Source organism: Cyprinus carpio, chromosome B25, assembly GCF_018340385.1.
Source record: "Cyprinus carpio isolate SPL01 chromosome B25, ASM1834038v1, whole genome shotgun sequence".
NCBI classification, from domain to species: Eukaryota; Metazoa; Chordata; class Actinopteri; order Cypriniformes; family Cyprinidae; genus Cyprinus; species Cyprinus carpio.
In genome coordinates, this window is record NC_056621.1 from 10,591,475 (window position 1) to 10,614,672 (window position 23,198).

Here is a 23,198-nt window from a genome sequence, read left to right on the forward strand (position 1 = left end):
TTCCATGTCCTGATATCTAAAACAACACAAAATCGGGTTCCTGTGCTGACGGCTCAGCTTGGTTGGATTTGGCTCGGTTCCAGCATAATGAGATTATCAAGATGAAGTGGCCATGCTGAGATTGTGCTGTTTTGTGAGCTTTATCTACATCTGGTCCCAGCACTTCCTAAATGAGCCCAAATCTCATTACCAGTGTGTGACATGCCGAGAGACTGGAGGTCAGTGAGAATGCTGGGAAATTTGTGCCCACCCCCTTCCTCCAGCACTCACCAAAAACTAGAGCACTGCAAAAATCTGCACTGCCATGAGTTGCGATTACAGCTCATGATTCACAGAGCATTCTCTCTCTCTCTCTCTCTCCTTCTCAATCTCTCTAAATTTACATCATCTGTCATAAGGTCAAGCTCGAAGATGTAATGCAGAGTTATTTTGTCTTCTGGAATGTGAAGTATGAAAATCCACAATAGCGAAAGATGTAGAAAAGGTAACAGTGATTTACATTATAGGCTGTTACTTTTTTTAACTGACCTGCCTTTTCATGTGGGGCTTCTACTCCCGGTCCCACATTGATTACGGCTTGCTTTCTAACTTCAGCTAATTTTATTTATTTGGAACGAGTGGCAATCTCTCTCTCATACAATCATATACGTAGTCCCTTGCTTTCATCACACTCGCAGCATTTATGAATTACACAAACATTCACGAAGGAATAAAAGGAGCAGCTCAGCTCTCTTCGTCATGAAGACGACTTCGGCTCCTCGGCTGTTTCCTAGGTTACCCAAGCTTATTCACGTAACCTTTTCTTCGGTAAAAGGCATACTCTAAAATCTCTCCAAACCTGTCTCTCTCGTTTTCTCTCTGCTGATCTGTTTCGTAGTGCCTGTGTTTATCGTTTTGCTTGAGAAATGCCACAGGAGCAGGGGTGTCTCTCTAATTTGCCTGCAGTGCCTTTTATTTGAAGATTTGTATCAAAGAATATCAACATCTTATCGTAGTCATTGCTTGCTAAGGCAACTATCATTATTACTGTTTCTTATAATTTAGGACGAGTTTGATAGGGAATGACAATTGTGATTGTCAAATCGTGTGGCATTTTATCGTTAGATGTAATACTACTTTTCTACGCATTCAGCTGATTTTTGACTTGGGTCAGTAATCTACCACCTAGCAACCACCCAGAACACCCTAGCAAAAAATCTTGATGGCTTGGCTTTGACTTTGCATCCACCCACAACAGCCTGGTGTGATTCTTGCATGAGCAAGTGCTGCTAGTTTCCTTCTGACAATTAAAGTACCCCTATTATGGGTAATGAAAGGTTCATATTAGTGCTGTCAAACAATTAATCGTGATTAATCGCATCGATAAAAAAATGTTTTAGTTTACATAATGTATGTGTGTGTGTAATGTGTATATTTATTATGTGTATATATATATATATATATATATATATATATATATATATATATATATATATATATATATATATATATATAAGCACACACATATTTACATGTATATATTTATATTCATATAATTTATATTAGATATAAATATATTTATTACATAAAAAAAATTCTTTAATATATATACATGCATTTTTTGCATTTTTATATTCATAATAAATATACACAGTACACACACATATATTATGTGAACAAAAACTATTTATTTTGGATGCGATTAATCACGATTTTGGTCTGGTTGGACTTTGGTCTGGTTGGACTTGTTGAAAACAGATGATGAAAAAATAGCTGGTGATGAATGTCGCACATATATCAATGGTTATCACCACTTGCAAATTGTTTCTGTTGTAGCTGAATTCATTTTAGTTCGCCAGTAACGGCTCAGTTGCAGATTGAATGTCCCACTTTTTAAACTCCATTTTGAATTATTGCCCTCTGATGCCTTTACAATGACAGCTTCACTAGATTGTGACCTTTTAAGTTTATATGAAGAAAATTTATAAGGTAAAAAGTTGTTTAAAACCATACTGTGGATAAAATAATGATTTTGTGTTAGTTTAAGTAGGGAAATGAATGAGGTAGTGATAGCTGGGCTTCAACAAATATAGTGGGGTTAGTGTAACTTTGGTGTTGATGCTCATGGTGTTGCCAGGGACCATTACAAAACGGCAAGAGTTCATAACCTCTTGTGTTAGCTAAATGCTCAAAATCAATTTACTCCACTATGATGTAGTATACAGAAGTTAAAGTCCTATGAAATCAAAATTGGAGTTTTGTGGGCTTTTAGTTTGTGTCTGGTAGCTCTGAGGCCATATTTATGCTAAGGTACTTCTAAAGGTTGATGAAATCAACTTAAATATGCATTTAAAAAGTATAACTCTTTTCTTCTGGTTAAAAAATAAATGTCCAAAAATTATGTACCAAAAAAATGCTTTCTAGAATAAGAATGTATCCTTTCCCTTAATATCATTAAAAGTAACTTATCTTTCACTGTCTCTTATGCTCACTTTTAATGAACAAATGATATGTCCAGCCATATCAACACACAAACAAAAAATGTACGTCAAACCGTTTAACTGTGTTTTAAAACAGCAAAAAGCAGGAAATTAATTATGCACATCAGTGCCATTATGTGAAAAGTGCATTTGACTAATTATTGCTTTGTGACATCTGAGCATGCCTGAAACTAAGCTAAATTGTTTCTCTTTTTCATAGGTGAACCAGGACAATGTCGTCAAAGTGGGCCACAAACAAGTGGTCAACATGATTCGTCACGGCGGCAACCACTTAATTATCAAAGTGGTGACGGTCAGTCGAAATCTAGACCCTGATGACACGGCTCGAAAGAAAGGTAAACGTCTTGATTTATTCAGGATTTTTTGACTACCTGGGCTATGAAGGAACATGTTAATCTTATGACTGAAAATGAAGCAAACAAAACTCCTTTCATGTAATTCTAACCATTGCTTTTCCATAATGCTAATAATAGTAGTTTTTGGTTTTACTAACACTTCTAATTTTGTGTTTTCAAGTTCTTCTCTCTCATTTATTATTTAAAATGAGAATCGGCAAACCTCGGCATGAGTTAATGTTGTATACAATGCCTCCCCATGGGGATGCTACAGCCTATGGCTAAGCATCTACTGTACCTGCTGTGTGTTTTTTTTTTTTTTGGTTTGTTGCTATAGCGCCACCGCCACCAAGGAGGGCTCCCTCCACAGCCTTGTCCATGCGTTCAAAATCTATGACCTCAGAGTTAGAAGACCTAGGTAAGCACAGTCATGGCAAGCAGAAACATCTCATCCAGTGTCTGGTGTTACATAATACGTTTTTACAAGATAAAGGACCGTTCATACAGACTGTGTTCTTGCATTTTGTCTTGGCAGTTTTTGCTTTGTATTTTGGTGTGTTTTGATGTCTCATGCCATAAGAGCTGCATTTTTTAAGACAATGTCAAGATTGAAACAAAATGTAAAATCCATTGCGTTCAACTGTGTCTAGTTATTTCTAAACGCAAAAACATGTCTTGTGTTAACAGACCTTAAAAATGCACTTTTAACCTGTGACACTTTTTGTTATTCTACAGCCACCGTTCATTATGAAATGAACTTTGATGTTGTTTTGTTTTCCTGCATGCTGACCTAAAAGTGGATAAAGGTACGATACAGTTATTTACAAAATTATTTTTAAGAAATGTATGTACAAATTGTAATGTTGTGTTTTCCCTGGCATGCATGTGACTTTGTTATGAATATATTTTAAGATGGAGATTTGTGATTATATGGCCTTTTTGTGTCTCAGTTTTTGTGTAGTCCCCAATAAAAAAAATACAAAAGTACTATCTTCACATTTACTATTAAAGCATGACGCATTTCACCTGAGCGGAACCTTGTTGGATTTGAAAGATTTAGCTAAATCTAGGGTTTGATGGGTCATGCTGATTTAATTACTACTAATTAAACAATGGCACAAAGGGTAAGCAGTATTAAACGCGTATTACATTTTTGTTTATATTGTGTAATAAGAAATGAATTGTCTTTTTTGTTATATTGGATACTAACCTACTTGTCTCGTGAAGTGTTGGAAAGTTAACTGCATGAATTTGTTGTTGCTTTCCGTCTAAAATGGCATTACATTATGCACAGGTCAATGCCATGTGGAGGAATACAGTGTATTCCAAACGTTGGTTCTCCTCGTTGTGTTTTCTGGAAATTATCTCTGAATTTGAATACTTGAATAAAGCCGAATTGTTCTTTTATGTTAAAGCCACTTTGAGGAAAAAGAAGGGTGAGTTTTCCCTAAGCACTCTTTAAATATTTGTCACCTCAGCTTATCAACAGTAATGATTATTTGTCTCACATTATTTAACTTTTTTGATATGATTCAGTAAAAGAAATGTGCAAATAATTTGTATTCTCTTCGATTATCAAAATTTACCAGTTGAATGGAAGACTGCTTACTGTGAAAACAGACCAAATGTGTTTACACTGCAAAATTCTCCATAAGCCTTTAGGTTCACTTATTGACCCCCTAGATCTTGAAAAGTGCAATGTAAGAATATATTATTCAACAGCCTGCCCTCTATTATAAAAAGGATACGCTTGAGAAAACAAGAGCCATGAATTTGCCGTGTTAAAAAACCTGGCTTCAGATACAAGTCCTTATTCTTACTGATATAATACATCCTGCCTCCATTTCACTCCTCAGAGAGAAGATAAAATCCTTAAGCTGGACATTTTACAATAATTTTTCCCTTTAAAGAACTACGTTTTAACTATTATCATACGAGGGACCACTCCAGATTTCAATCACTCTGAAACGAGATGTTGCCTTGGAAATAATGCTGCATATGTTTAATATAGAAACATTCCACCTGCAAAATGTAATGCCATATTTTCAGTGTAAAGCTATTGCCACTGTTAGCGTTGACCAGGAATATGACGACGTGTGACTATTGCACAGATATGTAGACTGCTGAATGGACTTCTTTTGTCTTCTTGAAGGAGATATTTCTGAACCGTTGTAAGCATTAGTTTTATGTTTACATAATGTGGCTGGCTGCATAGTACTCCTGCTGTATCCTTAAAACAGCTTTGTACATACTGTGTTCATTAAAGAGAGTCATTTTAAACCCATATTTAGGTATTATAAAGGAGACCCTGATTATAAAACAGATGCATACTCCTTCTGCAGTCTTAGATAGGCTTTCAGTTATGAATATAAACTAGACTCCTGAATGGCCAATTTTGACAGTATATTTTCTTTTTTTATATTCAGTTTTGCCTCAGGGGTATGATGGGATTTTATATTTAAAGTCTGAGTGTATATATCCATGTAATGCTGAATGAAGAGGTGTAACTGTGGCCCCCTTTAGTCCTGACATTAACATGCACTTCCAGATCCGGATGATCAGCACTTGATAACATAAATGTATTGTGATTGGATCACTGAAACCACGTACTAAGGTGGCCAGAGACAAATTATGACCACTTTAAGTATAATTGTTTTTTATTGTCTACATAAAAAAGCATAATTAAGGTAGTATTACAGTCATTTTTCAACACAACAAATACTGATTGTGCACTTGGTCACTCATTTTAATGAGTTTTAAACTTTATTTTCTTCTTTTCTCTTTCTAAACCCTATTAACATATTTTAATATTTCCAAATTTTTCGAAAGTGAGGAAAGTGTGATCGCAAAGAACAGTATAAAGTATAAAGTAAGTCCAGCTGAAGAATATCCAGATATGAAGCACATTTTAATGCCAGATGTATGGGGGTTTTGTGTGTGTGTGACTTATCAGATTTAGTCTTGATGACTTTTATACTAGGAAAATCAGACTCTGAATTTCCCTTTCCTCCATTTCTGTATAGATGATCAGCTTTCAGATAATGAGGGTCTGAAGAAGAGGATTGTATTTCAAGTCACACTAAGTAATCATCCCATGCATGGGAGCTGTCTAAAAAAATGCTAGCATGTTGCGCAGTGGCCGTTGAAAGAAGTGCTAAGATTTCTCTAATGGAACCAGGAAGCGCTTGCACGGCTTTGACCTTGACCATTGTCGTTGTACCTATTTCTGTCGCCTATCTTGCTCGGTTTGGTTCCTTGCTCTGAGGATACTGTTAGAGGAAATTAGCAATATTTGATACTGAGCTTATTTTAAATGTAGCTTCCTGCTTTCTAATTTGAGATGCTGTTGTCTTACAGATAAAGTGGATGAGGTCGTGCCCCCCCAGAAACCCATGTGGGACAACTCAAATGCAGATGTGAGGGTGGCGGCAGTCAAACCACGTCCGAATAGCAAGTGTTTTGCTGTCAGCCCTGAAATGAATGTAAGCATGCCTTGTCTCATGCCCTCTAGAGTTCTGGTCTCCTGTGGCATTGTAGAAAATTGTGTTATAGCCTAACTGCAGTAATCGCTTTTCGCAAGTCTGGTACAACCATTGCCCGTGCATGCTATATTGGTTTTTGATGCTTAAATTAGAGTGAAGTTATGCACAGGCTTGTAAGTATGCTTTACTGCTTGAGATTATTTTTATTTCTTCATCTCAGTCTCTTTTTATGTAATCATTTCAACACATTATGTGATGCCTGGTTTGAATGGACGCTCTGCAAAAGTGCTGCATTCTGCTTGTTCTTATTATCATGTCAACCTTATTCTGTCTTTTGCAGTCTCTCTGCAATAGTCAGGATACAGCAGTAGACTCGCCACAACAGCCAGGGAGTCCTAGAGGCCCCTTCCTGGGTTTACCAAAGGGAACCATAAGGCGGCAAACATCTATAGGTGCGTGGTTGTTTCATTTTGTTTTGTCACTGAAGTACATCTTCACACAGTCCTTTATTTTGATGAATTGCACACAAGAGTCTTTCAGCTCTTTGTAAAATTATACAAATACTTGGTTTACTTACATTCAGTGGTCAGCCCACTCTAGCTAAAGGCTTTTTCACTGATGTGACGTATTTTCAAGATATATCATTTGGTTTGTGGTGTCATATTGATTGTTTCCGAATGGTGATTGTACCCCCAGGCTTGCAGATTTTTTGATTTTTCTTTCTTTATTCCTGTACAGGAGTAACCGAAGAAGAGAAGCAGTTCCTTACTCCTCCAATGTTGAAATTTACAAGAAGCCTTTCAATGCCTGATACATCAGAGGATATTCCACCACCACCAGCCATCTCCCCTCCATCTCCACCTCATAATAATGCTCCTGTCCCAGCTGGTCGAGGATATGGCACCATCAGACCAGGCTTTACTTCACAGAGTCCTAATGCAAACAGTACAGCCCCAGACAGAGGTGAAAGTGCTGGGTGGAGAGATCAGGGCATGTATTACAGAGACAATCCCGAGCAGTATGATTCCGAGGGGTACAATCACAGCCCAACGGCCCAACAGAGTCTTCATATGCGCCGTGCCCTAATTCCTGAAAACCCTTACTCGGATGTGGGCAAGATGGGTCAAGCTGGACTGTTTGTGCCCAACAAGCCTGCCAGAAGGAAGGGAATGCTTGTCAAGCAGTCCAATGTAGAAGACAGTCCTGAGAAAACCTGCTCCATCCCAATTCCGACCATAATAATCAAAGAGCCCTCCACCAGCAGCAGCGGTAAGAGCAGCCAAGGAAGCAGCATGGAAATTGAGACGACAACACCGGATCACCCAGGACAACTGCGTCCTGAAGATGGCTTAAATTCAGGCAGTCCCTTTGCAGCTGCCATTGCCGGTGCAGTAAGAGACAGGGAGAAGAGGCTTGATGCTCATCGCAACTCCCCATCTTTTAAGTCAACAGATGCAGGTGATGAGGATGTGGTGCCTAGACCAGCCCCACGTCTCCGACACTCCAAGTCTATTGATGAGGGCATGTTTAGCAGCGATGAGCGGCTGCGTAGACTCATGGCACCTCCCTCATCATTACTTAGTATCCCTAGAGGTGGTGGTAACGTGACAGACTTCAACAGCCCTGAGCCCACCATGGTAAGGGAACTGTTGAACACCCGTACAGGACACAGCCCGATCAGTCTGCCTGCTCATAAGACCTACAGCTCAGGAAGTGGTAATTACGTTCACCCAGTAACAGGCAAGCCACTAGACCCCAATTCACCGTTAGCTTTAGCATTAGCTGCCAGAGACAGAGCCATGAGGGAGCAATCACAGCCTCTTCCGCTAAAGACTGACCCATCCAAACTTGATCTCAATAAACCGCTTTTTATCGACACCAAGCTTAGACCAAACGTGGAGGTTGGCTTCTCAAGTACTGCTACCATGGGCCGTCCCCGGGGGGGCCTGCGGAGGCAGATGACGGAATCCAAATATGAGACTGAATCCAAGTATCAGCTTGATCTGGGCAAGCCTGAGAAGAGGCCTGAGGAGAAGAAGAACATGCTGATTGACATTGTGGACACTTCTCAGCAGAAGTCAGCTGGTCTGCTGATGGTACACACCACAGATGGGGGAAAATCAGAGGATAACAGCTTGACAGAGGGCGACAGGGACGAGGCAGTGAGTCCCGACAACACCCCTGGGGAGCTTCGCGACCCCAACCAGCCAGCTCCCACCAACCCCCCAGCTCCCAAGGCGCTATCAGCTGCTCCACATGGCAAGACCATCATAACTGTTAGCTCAGTGGATGAGCCCGTCAAGTTGCCCTTCGGCATCCCTCCGCCGCCCTTGGCCTCTATCGACATCGATGAAGAGTTTGTGTTTGCTGAACCCCTACCACCCCCACTGGAGTTTGCCAACAGTTTTGACATTCCTGAAGACCAGGCGGGGACTTTAGCTGAACTGCTTAAACAGAAAACAAACGGCACAAAAGGGCCTTCTCTTTCTCCCTATTTTCCCCCGTTAGGTGGTGGGAATTCTGAAATCAAGAGACCAACCGTCCTCACAAACTGCACACCTCCCAGCTTCCCTCCAGGGCCGCTAGAGCCCTATGAACAGATCACTGACTCGGGCATTGAGGTAGACAGCCGGAGCAGTGGTGACCCCCAACTGGAGACCACTAGCACCATCTCTACTGTGTCCAGCATCTCCACCTTGTCTTCTGAAGGAGGCGAGACTCTGGACACATGCACCGTCTATGCAGATGGACAAGCCTTTCTGGTGGACAGGTCTCAGATCCTGTCCAAACCAAAACCCAAACCTGCCATCAAGAGCAATGCACTTTACAAGGACGCTTTGCCTGAGGAGAACATGAGCTCTTTTAGAATGCCCTCCTCTGTCCCACTTCCGCCCCCTGGATCAATTCCACCAGAACCATTGAAAACCCCAACGCAACGAACCTCAAAGCTGTGGGGGGACCCTCCGGAGATGAAAGGACCCCATGGCCCTGAAGCCAATTCAGTTCTGCAGCATGTGAACAAGGACAAAGCACCAAAGCCAGGGGAAGCGTTAGACTCTCCAACCGGATCCAGGACTCACTTCGGAACGAGGTATGCCCCCTTTCCTGCTTGTATCACAGGCTCACATTTAGGCTCTCAGATTAGTGTGTGTGCTCTGCTGGAGAACGAAAGAGTTGCCTAGCAACCCAATAATGAGAACAGCCTTGAGGACGAGATGAGCAACGTCAGTGTGATGATGAACACAGACCGTACCACAGAGGGGGGAGGTGTGTGTGTGTGTGTGTTGTTACAACATGATCCATTTGTTACTTAGTTGTCACATCACCCAAACTGCTCCCACAAGAAATCCCTAGATTATCGTAAGCAATATCTTAAAGGGCTTTTATATTTCATTTTGACAAAACATTTAAGGTTATAAGGAGTTCCAATTTTCAGAAAACCTATTGAGCTGCTATACAGCCTTTTGCCAACATCGGCAGCTTTTTTTATGGCTGCATCTTAACTCAGATGGAACCTTATAAGTAACTGATTTGGAATGCTATGCATAGTTGCACAGAATTGACTGATTTCAATACAGAACAACAGCACAATGCATTAATAAACACACACATGTACACACAAACACACACATATATATACATATATATATATATATATATATATATATATATATATATATATATATATAAATACATGGCATCCCAACATTTTTGGTAAAGTTGCCCATTTTTAAAGATTTTATCAATACCTTCCAATATTGTTTTAAAGGGGTCCTATTATGCTCTTTTACAAAGTCTTGATTTTGTATTGGGGGTGTACTAGAACAGGCTCTCATACTAGGTTGTTCAAAAAACATTTTTTTTTTTTTTTTTACATATTTTACATTATTACAACACCTCTCTCCCCAGTCTGGCATGAACGGCTCAAATAGTTCCTGTATTAAATGAAGTCCTGCCTTCTGAAATATGAAACATGCTGTGATTGGTTAGCTGGGCCAGTGTGTGTTGTGATTGGCACCACTCGGCACCTGGTCGGGAAATGTCGTGCCCCTTACCATAGTTGCCTGTGAGCTTCAGTGTAAATATTGCATCAAAATCAAATCAATTTGAGTGTGATTTAAACCTGGATGATTGTAACCACTCTAAGTTTGTCTGCCTTGGGAAAGCTAGCCTCTCCGACATAGTGATAACATTGTTGCCTTCTGTAGTTCAGCTCAACCAGGTCTCGATATTTGTGATATCAAAAATTTCGGAAAAGATGTGTTGTAGTCCAAACGAGTCGTGCGTTGTAGTTTTTGAAAAATATCTTTTTTATGCTCAAACAGCAACATTACGGACTAACTAAAGTTGAAAAAGTGAAAAAGCATAATATGATTGTATTAAGAGTATTTTTAATTGCTATATTTCATGTCATCTCCCACCTTACCTTTTTTCACTGATGATTACTACAGAGAAAGCTCATTAAGATTTAAAGCTTGTGTGTCATTTATTTTGCAAAACATGGGCTGTATATGCTGATGGCTGCCACATTTCACAGGCAATGGTTTGGCATTGACATGGAGTCCCAAGTCTCATTCATTATTGAATGATGTTATTTACAGACCACATAACTGACCCTTAAATGCACTTGTAGCCCAGGCAGAGTCCTATGTTTGGCAAACACTGAGCAAAGATGTATTTTCTTTTCACTATGAATATGAATAGATTTTTTAGTGTGGAAAGTTACCATGGGTCTTATTTGAATCATTAAACTGGGGTATTTTTAATCTTAATACCATGGCTGGGCGTGTAACTTATGTGTTATATATTGTTATTGATGTTTGTTTTTTTAGATAAATTAATAGTGTTTACATGAGACTTTTATTGGTTTTATTTACATGTACTACATCAGATGCAAATGTAAAAGTTTACTTGAACAAATGTAGGCCAATACACCTTGATATAAAGAGAAACCTGGGGCAAGGACATTGCATTGCTAAAGAGCCTCACATTCACAGCCTCCTTAAAGCTAAACCACCTACAGAACATTCATACTTTCAATGCTCTTTTATCTTTACATAAATAAAAAATTGTGTACATGACACATGAGGGTGAATCTCACAAAGAAATGTCCAAATCATATTTTACCCTAAAATAATAACAATAATAATTTGCATTAAAAAATATGCTGTTTTTTGGACTTGTTTTTTTTTTTTTTTTGGCATTATTTTAATGATGATTAAACGCATTTTACTCTAATTCTGTTTTCTCATTACTGTAATACAATAATAAAAATCATGCTGCTGGGAAATAAAATTAGCATAAGTAAAATGAATTACAACAAACACTTTCATAATGTTCAGATACTATATTATGGGTGAGACATGGGTTGAGAGAGTCACCCATACAGAGCTGTGTAGGTATGTCTTCTGTTTGGATCTCTTTCTTATTATCTGGTCTCAACTCTCCCATCCTTAAAGGCACCTTTCCAGAGGAGGTCAAGAATTGAATTGATTTAGTCCCACTTGATCTATAAGAATTATAAAAATTGCACAACTCAAGTTGTAAACTTAAAAAATGTTTCTTTTAAAGGTTATAGAATAAAATGGTACGACTGACTAAAATTGTGTTCAGTAATTATGAATTATGGAGGCCTTTTTTTCCAGACGTATCACTCATATCATCACTCTAGTTATATAATGCTGAGCTAATGTTGAGGAGAGCACTGGACTTGTGATTTTTACCTTGTGGACAATAAAACAGACAAAACATGAATGAAGGACCTGCAGCCATATCGTACAGACTTTAACTTGGACGAGTAAGCACCTGGAACACCCTAGCAACCAAATAGCAATGCTCTGCAAACCTCCTATAACTTCCTAGCATCTTTTGCAGGAATATAGTTTTGCGTTATCCCTTGAGTCTCATTAATACATATTCCTCACTTTTATCCTTCTGTCTTTGCAGAAATCAGGATGGTGTATCCCTCATCTCAGGTACACAGCAGAACACCACTGTTACCTTCACTGCCCAGCCTGGCCCCAACGTGCCTGCCCCGTCACCGTGCCGACAGGCCGAGAGCTTGCCTCCCCACCACCACACCCCGAGCCCTATCATGTCCCCGCCGGACTCTGGCCTCAGCTGTGCCTCTTCCCTTCCGACCTCGGCCACTTCCCCCACCATGACGGACGTATTTGGTCTGCCCACACCACCCCTCAGCCTGGGCACGGGGCGTAGCCGTTCCCCTTCCCCGCTCACCCTTATCCAGGCTGCATCAAACAAGCCATTTGCCACCAAACCCGTCCTCATGTGGAGCAAGCAGGACGTGGCCGACTGGCTCGAGAGCCTGAACCTGGGCGAGCACAGGGATGCCTTTATGGACAATGATATCGAGGGCAGCCATTTACCCAACCTGCAAAAGGAGGATCTGATCGACTTGGGTGTGACTCGTGTGGGTCACAGAATGAACATCGAGCGGGCGCTGAAAGTCCTCTTGGACAGATGAGACTGGGCAGACGTCCTCACCAGGACTCTGCGTATCTTGTTCATAAGCTTCTTTTTCCCTCTTCCCTTATTTCGGTTCACTAATTTGAACAGTTTGTTGTCCTATCATGCTTTCGGTGGATTTTAGGAACTCTCACATCCTGAAGAAACTCAAGCGTTCAAAATATCCGCGTAAGCACAAGCGGTTCCCTGCATTTCTGTTCCAAGAGCTCCGGCACCAGAGAGGACATTGAAGCCAACACACTGTATGGAAACTACAAACATGAGCTGACTATCCTTTGGCTTTTAAGGACTTTGGCCTCCTTTGAATGCACTGAAACCAGCAGAGCTGGGGATCCATTTTCTATCTTTGCTAAGACAATTCTACAGAGAATATTTCTTCAGGAAAAAAGGGAACCTTTGTCTATGTATCAGCTGCCTATGAAATAAATATCTTGCTTTTTTTTCCTCCTACACCTTCGACCAAGAGGTACACGAATCTCGGAGATGTGATCAGCGGGCATTTAGATGTCCGTCAGTTCATTTGCTGACAGTCCTAGAAGGGCCGTGGTCACTTGAAAACACAGAGGTCAAATCTCCCTACATGCGAACAAACGTAACCGTAGCAAGCAACAGGTCTCTCCACCATCTTGAATCTTCAAGTCTTGTAATACGCTAACATTGGATGTTTGTCTGAATGATCAACAATTCTCTTGGGTCTTTGAATTGTGGTTTACTATTAGGTGTCTTCCATATGGTAAGGAGGTCTACGGCATTCCCACCAACATTTTAATTTGTACCTTTAGTCGATTCTAGTCTGCGTTGTTACTCAGCATTGCTAGTCAATATTAATTTCCAGCAGGTTTGATTTGGAATAATGGGTTTTCACAGGAACACATAAGATCTGAAATACTGAAGTTTAGTTTCATGGGTGAATGGAAAATAATTGAATTGAAAGTATTGAACATTTAAGTTGAATGCTTACACAATCACTCTGAAAGGGCCAGTATGTATCTGTCTTTTGCTTTAAAAATGTGATTAATTTTTCATTTAATAATTTATTTTTATGTACTGTATTTATTTTTTGTAATTATAATTCGCTAAATCATTTGATTGTTGGGTGGTAAAAAGAACATCCAGAAAACTACAGGAAACCTCCTTAATTTATACATATCAATGTCGTCAATTGTAACTGATGAAGGAGTTCATATCTGTAAATTGCTGAGTATTTATTTTTTTGATTTTGATTTCAATTTTATTTTGATTATTTTTACTTTTTTTTTTGCAACTAAACCTGCAACCATCTACAAAACATTTTTAAGCGACATCAAAAGGTGTGAACTTTAATTTTCCTGTTTAATCAAAAATCAGTGCTTTTCCTTTTCCTTTTCATTTTATGTCCTGCAATCCTTATGCTTTGCTCAGCAACTGGAAGAAGTTACGATTTTGCTGTCTTACTATGTTATTAATTTAAACTGCAATGTGTGCCTATCCATGTTACGATTTGACACACCACAACATCTTTTGGTCATCTGAAGTTTAGTTGTGATCTTCTCGTTGTTAGACACTCGTTTGTCAGAGATTTATCAATTTCATCAGACTGTAAATGCCATAAAATCCCACAGGTATGGAATCGGACTAGAGATAATATTCATATTTGTGATTAAAACATCACAGAGACACGAAGGGACAGCCAGCATTATACATTTCACCTTCAGTATTAAGTTCAATGCACTGTGGGTAACGCCGGAACTGAGGGAAAGGTGATAAATGAAATAGAGAATGGCTGTGAATGAAATGAAGTTATGATCGTTTAAAGTATGCAGTGAAGAGATTCAGAAATAAATTATATATATGTTTGCTTATCTCTCGACCTTAGAGGAGTTAGAGTTATGTCTATATATCTTATTTTAGGAAACAGCACAGTATTTTAAAGATTTATAGAAATATTTATGAAATTTTTATGACATTTAACTCTGATATGTGGTGTGCCAAAAATCTATGTGGTATCAGTTAAGAAGCAATACACAAATTTAAAGAACACTGTTTGGTCTTTCTTTGCCAGTATTCCACGATACAGTATATAATATCATGAAATTAAATTTACATATACATAGGTCTCAGTGAATTAGAAGATATGAAAAATAATGAGATAATGGCTGTCACCTGCTTCTTTTAGACTATGTAATTAAAGAGAAGTTAAAATGTAGAGTTGTGTGGTGTGTATAATTGACGAAAAACAAAACGAGCACATATTTTAGGCCACTTACGATGCGGTCACATTTGCGCCAACAAATTTCACGGACGAAATGCAGTCATTTCAACATCTGTCAGCCACAATCACGAAATATATTCTGTTCAAACATCAGCTTACAAGTGACGCTCTAATAGCCTACTGTCTGCAGGAATGTGTACCTCAAGTCAATATAAGTTAATATATAAGATAACAACGTACAAACCTGCAAAGTCTTATCACATTTGACACAACAAAAGTTCAATTGAGCAGTTTTTATCAGTAAAAATGGTAATTAACCGACGGTTTTTACCTCAGTAGAGTGGCTCACTTGAGTAACTTTAGCGCGCAGACCACAAAACTGGCGGGAGCTGCTATGATGGAGGACAGCGATTTGATCTAAACTTTAAGATCACACACAGCTCATGCATCGCTGTAAGTTACCGAAATCAAACATGAAAAACACGATCTCTCGAACTGTAAAACGTGACAGACAACTAATTGTCCAGTACGTTTTTTTTTACAAAAATACCAGTGTGTGAACTCAACTGTATTAACTACAAAAAAAAAAAAAAAAAAAAACAGTACTGAAAACCGAAATTCTGTTACTGCGTGAACATTCAGTGACTGTGAGCAGTCGCTTTTATATATAATTGACAAGGTTTAAGGTTTTTTTTTTTTTTTTTTGACTGCGAAATTTCGCTAATGTGACCGCACTTTTCCACCATACATCTGCAAACTGACACTTTATATTCCTGGCAAATGTATGCAGATTACGATTTTTAAAACGCAAAAGTTTCCAGTAGGTCCTGTATGGTTAGAGCTGGACTACGAGTTCTGTTTTTTTCTTCATAGTTGTCGCTCTCACACACTTCTTGATCTATGTTGCTGTGATTTTGTGCTAAACTAGAATTCATGACAAAAAGTTTTTGTGACTGCACTTTCCTCCAGATCCCTCGATACTTATGTATTTAAAACAAAACAAATTTTTCAGCACAAATAAATATGATTGCACAATCTGTTGTCGAACTCACGTAGCTCTTGTTCCTTCCATGTGTTCTGTTTTCATAGTTTGTCTCGGGCGGGCGGCGATTTTTCTGAAATTTGTTACATCCAACTTAGGACTCGTTTTGCTTGAAACTAGAAAATGTTCCTATTATCCGCATGCTGTTCAATGACGGACACACGCCGGCTCCTCGTGTTTCAATCACGCATTAATCAACGGCCTCTTCATATATTTTTCACCGATTGGGCTGACAGTCCTAGAAGGGCCGTTGTGGGTCACGTGAAAACCACAGAGGTCAAATCTCCCTACATGCGAACAAACGTAACCGTAGCAAGCACAGGTCTCTCCACCATTCTTGAATCTTCAAGTCTTGTAATACGCTAACATTGGATGTTTGTGTCTGAATGATCAACAATTCTCTTGGGTCTTTGAATTGTGGTTTACTATTATGGGGTGTCTTCCATATGGTAAGGAGGTCTACGGCTTCCCACCAACATTTTAATTTGTACCTTTTAGTCGATTCTCTAGTCTGCGTTGTTACTCAGCATTGCTAGTCAATATTAATTTCCAGCAGGTTTGATTTGGAATAATGGGTTGTTCACAGGAACACATAAGATCTGAAATACTGAAGTTTAGTTTCATGGGTGAAAAAATGGAAAATAATTGAATTGAAAGTATTGAAACATTTAAGTTTAAATGCTTACACAATCACTCTGAAAGGGCCAGTATGTATCTGTCTTTTGCTGTGTTTTAAAATGTGATTAATTTTCATTTAATAATTTATTTTTATTGTACTGTAATTTATTTTTGTAATTATAATTCGCTAAATCATTTGATTGTTGGGTGGTAAAAAGAACATCCAGAAAACTACAGGAAACCTCCTTAATTTATACATATCAATGTCGTCAATTGTCAACTGATGAAAGAGTTCATATCTGTAAATTGCTGAGTATTTATTTTTTTGATTTTGATTTCAATTTTATTTTGATTCTACAAAACATTTTTAAAGCTGCAACCATCTTACAAAAGTGTAGCGACACTCAAATTTCGTGTTTTCCTTAATTGTTTAATCAAAAATCAGTGCTTTTCCTTTTCCTTTTCATTTTATGTCCTGCAATCCTTATGCTTTGCTCAGCAACTGGAAAAGAAGAAGTTACGATTTTGCTGTCTTACTATGTTATTAATTTAAACTGCAATGTGTGCCTATCTCATGTTACGATTTGAACACACCACAACATCTTTTGGTCATCTGAAGTTTAGTTGTGATCTTCTCGTTGTTAGACACTCGGTTTGTCAAGAGATTTATCAGTGTTTTTCATCAGACTGTAAATGCCCATAAAATCCCATCCAGGTATGGAATCGGACTAGAGATTCAATATTCATATTTGTGATTAAAACATCACAGAGACATCGAAGGGACAGCCAGCATTATACATTTCACCTTCAGTATTAAGTTCAATGCACTGTGGGTAACGCTGGAACTCTGGAACTGAGGGAAAGGTGGGATAAATGAAATAGAGAACTGGCTGTGAATGAAATGAAGTTATGATCGTTTAAAGTATGCAGTGAAGAGATTCAGAAATAAATTATATATATGTTTGCTTATCTCTCGACCTTAGAGGAGTTAGAGTTATGTCTATATATCTTATTTTTAGGAAACAGCACAGTATTTTAAAGATTTATAGAAATATTTATTGAAATTTTTATGACATTTAACTCTGATATGTGGTGTGCCAAAAAATCTATGTGGTATTAGTTAAGAAGCAATACACAAATTTAAAGAACACTGTTTGGTCTTTCTTTGCCAGTATTCCACGATACAGTATATAATATCATGAAATTAAATTTACATATACATAGGTCTCAGTGAATTAGAAGATATGAAAAATAATGAGATAATGGCTGTCACCTGCTTCTTTTAGACTATGTAATTAAAGAGAAGTTAAAATGTCGAGTTGTGTGGTGTGTATAATTGACGAAAAACAAACGAGCACATATTTTAGGCCACTTACGATGCGGTCACATTTGCGCCAAAAATTTCACGGACGAAATGCAGTCATTTCAACATCTGTCAGCCACCATCACGAAATATATTCTGTTCAAACATCAGCTTACAAGTGACGCTCTAATAGCCTACTGTCTGCAGGAATGTGTACCTCAAGTCAATATAAGTTAATATATAAGATAACAACGTACAAACCTGCAAAGTCTTATCACATTTGACACAACAAAAGTTCAATTGAGCAGTTTTTATCAGTAAAAATGGTAATTAACCGACGGTTTTTACCTCAGTAGAGTGGCTCACTTGAGTAACTTTTTAGCGCGCAGACCACAAAACTGGCGGGAGCTGCTATGATGGAGGACAGCGATTTGATCTAAACTTTAAGATCACACACAGCTCATGCATCGCTGTAAGTTACCGAAATCAAACATGAAAACACGATCTCTCGAACTGTAAAACGTGACAGACAACTAATTGTCCAGTACGTTTTTTTTTACAAAAATACCAGTGTGTGAACTCAACTGTATTAACTACACAAAAAAAAAAAAAAAAAAAACAGTACTGAAAACCGAAATTCTGTTACTGCGCGTGAACATTCAGTGACTGTGAGCAGTCGCTTTTATACATAATTGACAAGGTTTTATGTTTTTTTTTTTTTTTTTTTGACTGACGCGAAATTTCGCTAATGTGACCGCACGTTTTTCCACCATACATCTGCAAACTGACACTTTATATTCCTGGCAAATGTATGCAGATTACGATTTTTTAAAACGCAAAATTTTCCAGTAGGTCCCTGTATGGTTAGAGCTGGACTACGAGTTCTGTTTTTTTCTTCATAGTTGTCGCTCTCACACACTTCTTGATCTATGTTGCTGGTGATTTTGTGCTAAACTAGAATTCATGACAAAAAGTTTTTGTGACTGCACTTTCCTCCAGATCCCTCGATACTTATGTATTTAAAACAAAAAACATTTTTCAGCACAAATAAATATGATTGCACAATCTGTTGTCGAACTCACGTAGCTCTTGTTCCTTCCATGTGTTCTGTTTTCATAGTTTGTCTCCGGGCGGCGATTTTCTGAAATTTGTTACATCCAACTTAGGACTCGTTTTGCTTGAACTAAAATGTTCCTATTATCAGCATGCTGTTCAATGACCATACACGCCGGCTCCTCGTGTTTCAATCACGCATTAATCAACGGCCTCTTCATATATTTTTCACACAAACCCTGCCCTCTGGTGTTCATAGTGTTCCCCCCCACATTGTGCAACTCCTGTAATGAAACAATATTTTTATGTGTTTATTATTCATGGAATTCTCCACCACAACATGGTTTCATGCAAAGAAACATAACAGCTGAAAAAATATATTTTCCCAAAAGCGTGATCCAGAATAAGCAGTATTTTAACATCAGTTAATGGTGAGCACATCGCTTTGAATTTCATGGCTGAGCTGTGTCTGCAGATCACTCAGCTTCTTCTTAAGTACAGCGAAAGCCGACATGACGATGGTCTCCGGCCGAAGTGAACCGCAGGACTCCACGTTGTAATAAAACCTGGATGAAAAACAATAATGGAGCCTAGGTGTTCTTTTTTTAGTGTTAACCCTCCATTGATGCATGTCTTCAGAAATGATTTTTTTATCCATAAAAAAAAGACATTTTTAGTAAATAAGCTGCATTTTAAAGAGAAATTGTTTGTTTATTATGAGAAATTGCTTAAATGTCATTGTTGCCTAGAAGCAATATTGTGCTTGTGATTACGTTCCTCATAATATAGCAACAGAATTTCTCATAATACAATAACGCAGTTATTTAGTATTTGTAGTTTAGAATTTGTTATTTGTATTATACATTATTAAATTATTTAACACTTACAACATAAGCACAGCAGAGGATTATACATTAAGACAATAATTCCTAAGCATATATCCTTCTGTTTGCTATATGTATGTATGGTTTTTAACTTCCTTACCTTTCTGGCTTGCCATTAGGATCATATAGAGCTTCAACTCCATCCTCTTCAATTTCTGAATATTCACTTTTAGGCCTGACAAGCAAAAGGTGAGCAAAGGTACATAATTATACATTACATTTCTTGACAAGTAAAAAAAACAAATCGATATCTAAACAATATTAGAAGATTATCTAAATACATAAAAAAAAAAAAAAAAAAAAACATTAATGAATAATTAATATAAAACGATGGGAAGAAAATCACATTTAAGGATAGTAGAATTTTTTACAGTGTACGTTATTTATTTATTTTTTGCAATCTTCTGAGAACCGGGTGTTCAGTTATGTAAAAAATTACACTTCATTACTGGAGTACGTTTCACAAGGCATTACTAATTCAGTCTTAAAAGTTCCACATTTAATTTTAGGTGTTACTTGCCATTTCTGTGTAGTGAAAATTTTCAGTGAAATTTGTTTTTAAAGTAAATCTGAAACCAATACTTCTGTGTACCCGATTACAAATAATAATAATTTATTGTGATCAAACCATGCCATAAGAACCATACCATTCCTGTGGAATTGGGTACACCGTGTGTCTCAGCGCATTGTCTGGGTCGTACTCAAACGCCACCCCTGCAGTGGGATTCCATTTGGCGTGCTCCTTCCCGAAACCCTTTTTAGCGTATGCTCTGAGACGCAGCTCCTGACCCTTCCGCAGCTTCACCAACAGGATGTCTGTGCAAAATCCCCAAATGATCAATACTAATACATCAGAGTGATTAAACAGAAAATTAGCAAGGAATCTGACCCACCGTCCTGCTCCACATAGTCATTGGGATCGTTGTCTCGGCTTCTGGATGTTACCTGAAGAGCAAGATACATCACATAAGAAAAATCAATGTGTGTATATGTGAGTTCGTGAGGAGAATCCACATACAGGAATGACTCGGGGGTTATTAGACAGCAGATCTCGTGAGGTCACGTGTCGCGTCTGGTCTTCTGTACATCTCACATCCAGCGTGAGCTCAACCGAACACTCCGGACAGAAATCATCACATGTGCAGTCCTAATAGGAAACCAAAGAAAGCAAAATGTCATATTTTACTTCTCTACATTTAATAAGACGAGTCATATTCATAAAAAAACAGAAATGCTGGCAGGGTGTTTAATAGACTTACTCGTGAGTACTGCAACTTGTCAACAATGTCATCACTTGTGAGTGGAATTAGCCCTATGAAAGAGGAGCATGATAACTGCACTTAGCACTAGAAGAAGAGTGATATGAAAGATTTGAAAAGATTTTGCACATACGCACCCACTCTGTGTGCAATAAACTCATCATGGAGCACAGAGGAGTTGGCATCTATTTGAACCCAATCGATAGCTGGCAAACAAGCACATTACATCAGATTAACTGATTTATAAGACAAAGTGCATAATTAAATCAAGTAAACACATAATTAAATCAACCCCTTTTTGTATAAAAACTCAGCAGCCAGAAGACAGATGGTTTGATTCTTACCAATGGTTGGGACTTCTGACATGAATACACGTCGAATTGAGTTCGCCACGCTGAAACAAATAATAGTGCAATTTTTATTTGGAAATTTTATATATATAATATATATATATATATATATATTATGATACACTATATATTTTTATTTGGAAATATATATATATATATAGGATTCATTATATATATATCATAACATCTTAGTAGATAATTCCCGTATACTTTTTCTGACATAACATCTCATGTTTTTAAGAACTTTTTTGGTAATGACAAAGTAACAACCACATCACCGTTACAGAAATTTAAACTTGAATACTTTACATACTAAAATACCCCCCCCAAAAAAAAAACTTGATTAAAATTTAGTTTATTTTCCCCCAGATATTATTCCGCAGACTCTTGTCAGTATTGACAATTTAATGGGATTTAATGGATAGCTATGAGAGCGACTTCCTGACATAAATGTAGGGGTGTGCTAAAATCAGTCTCAGGCAATATAAACATTAGTATGAGTCAGAAAAATGTATTTACATTTTTAACCAGTACAAAGAATTTTATATATATATATATATATATATATATATTTTAACTCCACTTTTTTTTTAAAGAATTAAAAGGATACTTTTTACATTAACATTTAAGCAGTTAGCAGACGCTTTTATCCAAAGCGACTTACACTGCATTCAGGCTATACATTTATTTATTTATTTTTAACCAGTATGTAACTTTTAGAAACAACAATGGAAAATTTACGAAAATTATTTTCATTTGTTGAAATTTAGGGTTTATGGTTCGGGACAGTCACCTCCCAATTGAAAGTACCCAATAAATGTTAATTTTATACATATATTAAGCTTACTAATAGTTTAAATGTTATTGTGAACGATCTTATTAAACATCTAAGGTTTGAATACTTAAATGCGTACGAATGGCCCATATACATGTGTGTAATATATACACATACTATGTTAATCTTTTTTTTTTTTTTTTTTTTTAAGTAAAACAAAAAAGTACTATGGCAATACCATGGTAAAATGATGGTATTAATACCACGGTGCCATACGCAGCATGGTTCTTAAAAGACGCATATACCACAGTATTTACACGGTACTCCAACGAAATAAAAAAAACATACTATTTTTTGATAGTGATACCTGAATAAACATGCATTTCAATGTTATTACTATAACACACTTGCTTTAATTAAACGCTAAATGCTCGTTTTGACTGTAGTATTCGCATCACTCACGCGAGATCCGTGTTCTCGATCACAAACTTCACATTCTCGTCAGTCAGCTCCGTGATTTTCACTGTGGGCTGGTTCGCGTACGGCATAGCGAAATCAGGCTCAAGATTAAGACGTTAATAAACAAAATAATTATATATATGCGGTCCCGTTGTTCATTCGCTCCAGCACCGAGCGCCTCTTCAGCACAATAACAAACGACAGCAGCTCATTGGTCACTAGCTGCACTCATTCCGTAAGCATCCGGATCACTATAGTACTATTTCCTGTTAAACATAATAAGAGTCCTCAGAAATCTTTACGCGTTAATCTAGAATAGAAGTCCTAACAGTCTTTTTGTGGACTGCGTTGTTAAAACCGCTCACTAACCAAGCCGTTATGATATCATCTCAAAATATAATCTTCACTACAGTTACAACTGTAAACCATAGTATTTATTAATATGAGAAATTAATCATTTATAACATTTTGGAAGAGTTAA

General features: G+C 37.8%; 2 protein-coding genes across 6 annotated transcripts in view; one reads left to right on the forward strand and one right to left on the reverse strand.

The window, feature by feature from the left end:
* LOC109050879 (SH3 and multiple ankyrin repeat domains protein 2-like) overlaps positions 1-16,011 on the forward strand; it is an 88,027-nt gene extending 72,016 nt beyond the window's left edge. For 2 of the 5 annotated variants that reach the window (XM_042753691.1, XM_042753694.1), the window contains 9 exons: positions 2,680-2,815; positions 3,153-3,233; positions 3,613-3,621; positions 4,231-4,251; positions 5,839-5,898; positions 6,173-6,297; positions 6,638-6,749; positions 7,036-9,388; positions 12,244-16,011. In XM_042753691.1, coding sequence (XP_042609625.1) covers positions 2,680-2,815; positions 3,153-3,233; positions 3,613-3,621; positions 4,231-4,251; positions 5,839-5,898; positions 6,173-6,297; positions 6,638-6,749; positions 7,036-9,388; positions 12,244-12,781 — 3,435 coding nt within the window. In that variant the 3' untranslated portion in view covers positions 12,782-16,011. The remainder of the gene's footprint in view (positions 1-2,679; positions 2,816-3,152; positions 3,234-3,612; positions 3,622-4,230; positions 4,252-5,838; positions 5,899-6,172; positions 6,298-6,637; positions 6,750-7,035; positions 9,389-12,243) is intronic. The other 3 variants (XM_042753692.1, XM_042753695.1, XM_042753693.1) reach the window with 2 other exon arrangements.
* Positions 16,012-19,277: 3,266 nt separating this feature from the next.
* LOC109050595 (DNA-directed RNA polymerase II subunit RPB3) lies at positions 19,278-22,964 on the reverse strand. Its single transcript, XM_019068164.2, has 9 exons — positions 22,721-22,964; positions 21,478-21,527; positions 21,271-21,339; positions 21,134-21,186; positions 20,893-21,021; positions 20,768-20,819; positions 20,522-20,690; positions 19,975-20,049; positions 19,278-19,556 (listed from the first exon to the last, which is right to left on the reverse strand). The coding sequence occupies exons 1-9, from the start codon at positions 22,804-22,806 to the stop codon at positions 19,412-19,414; spliced, it is 828 nt and encodes a 275-aa protein (XP_018923709.1). The 5' UTR covers positions 22,807-22,964; the 3' UTR covers positions 19,278-19,411.
* Positions 22,965-23,198: the final 234 nt, after the last annotated feature.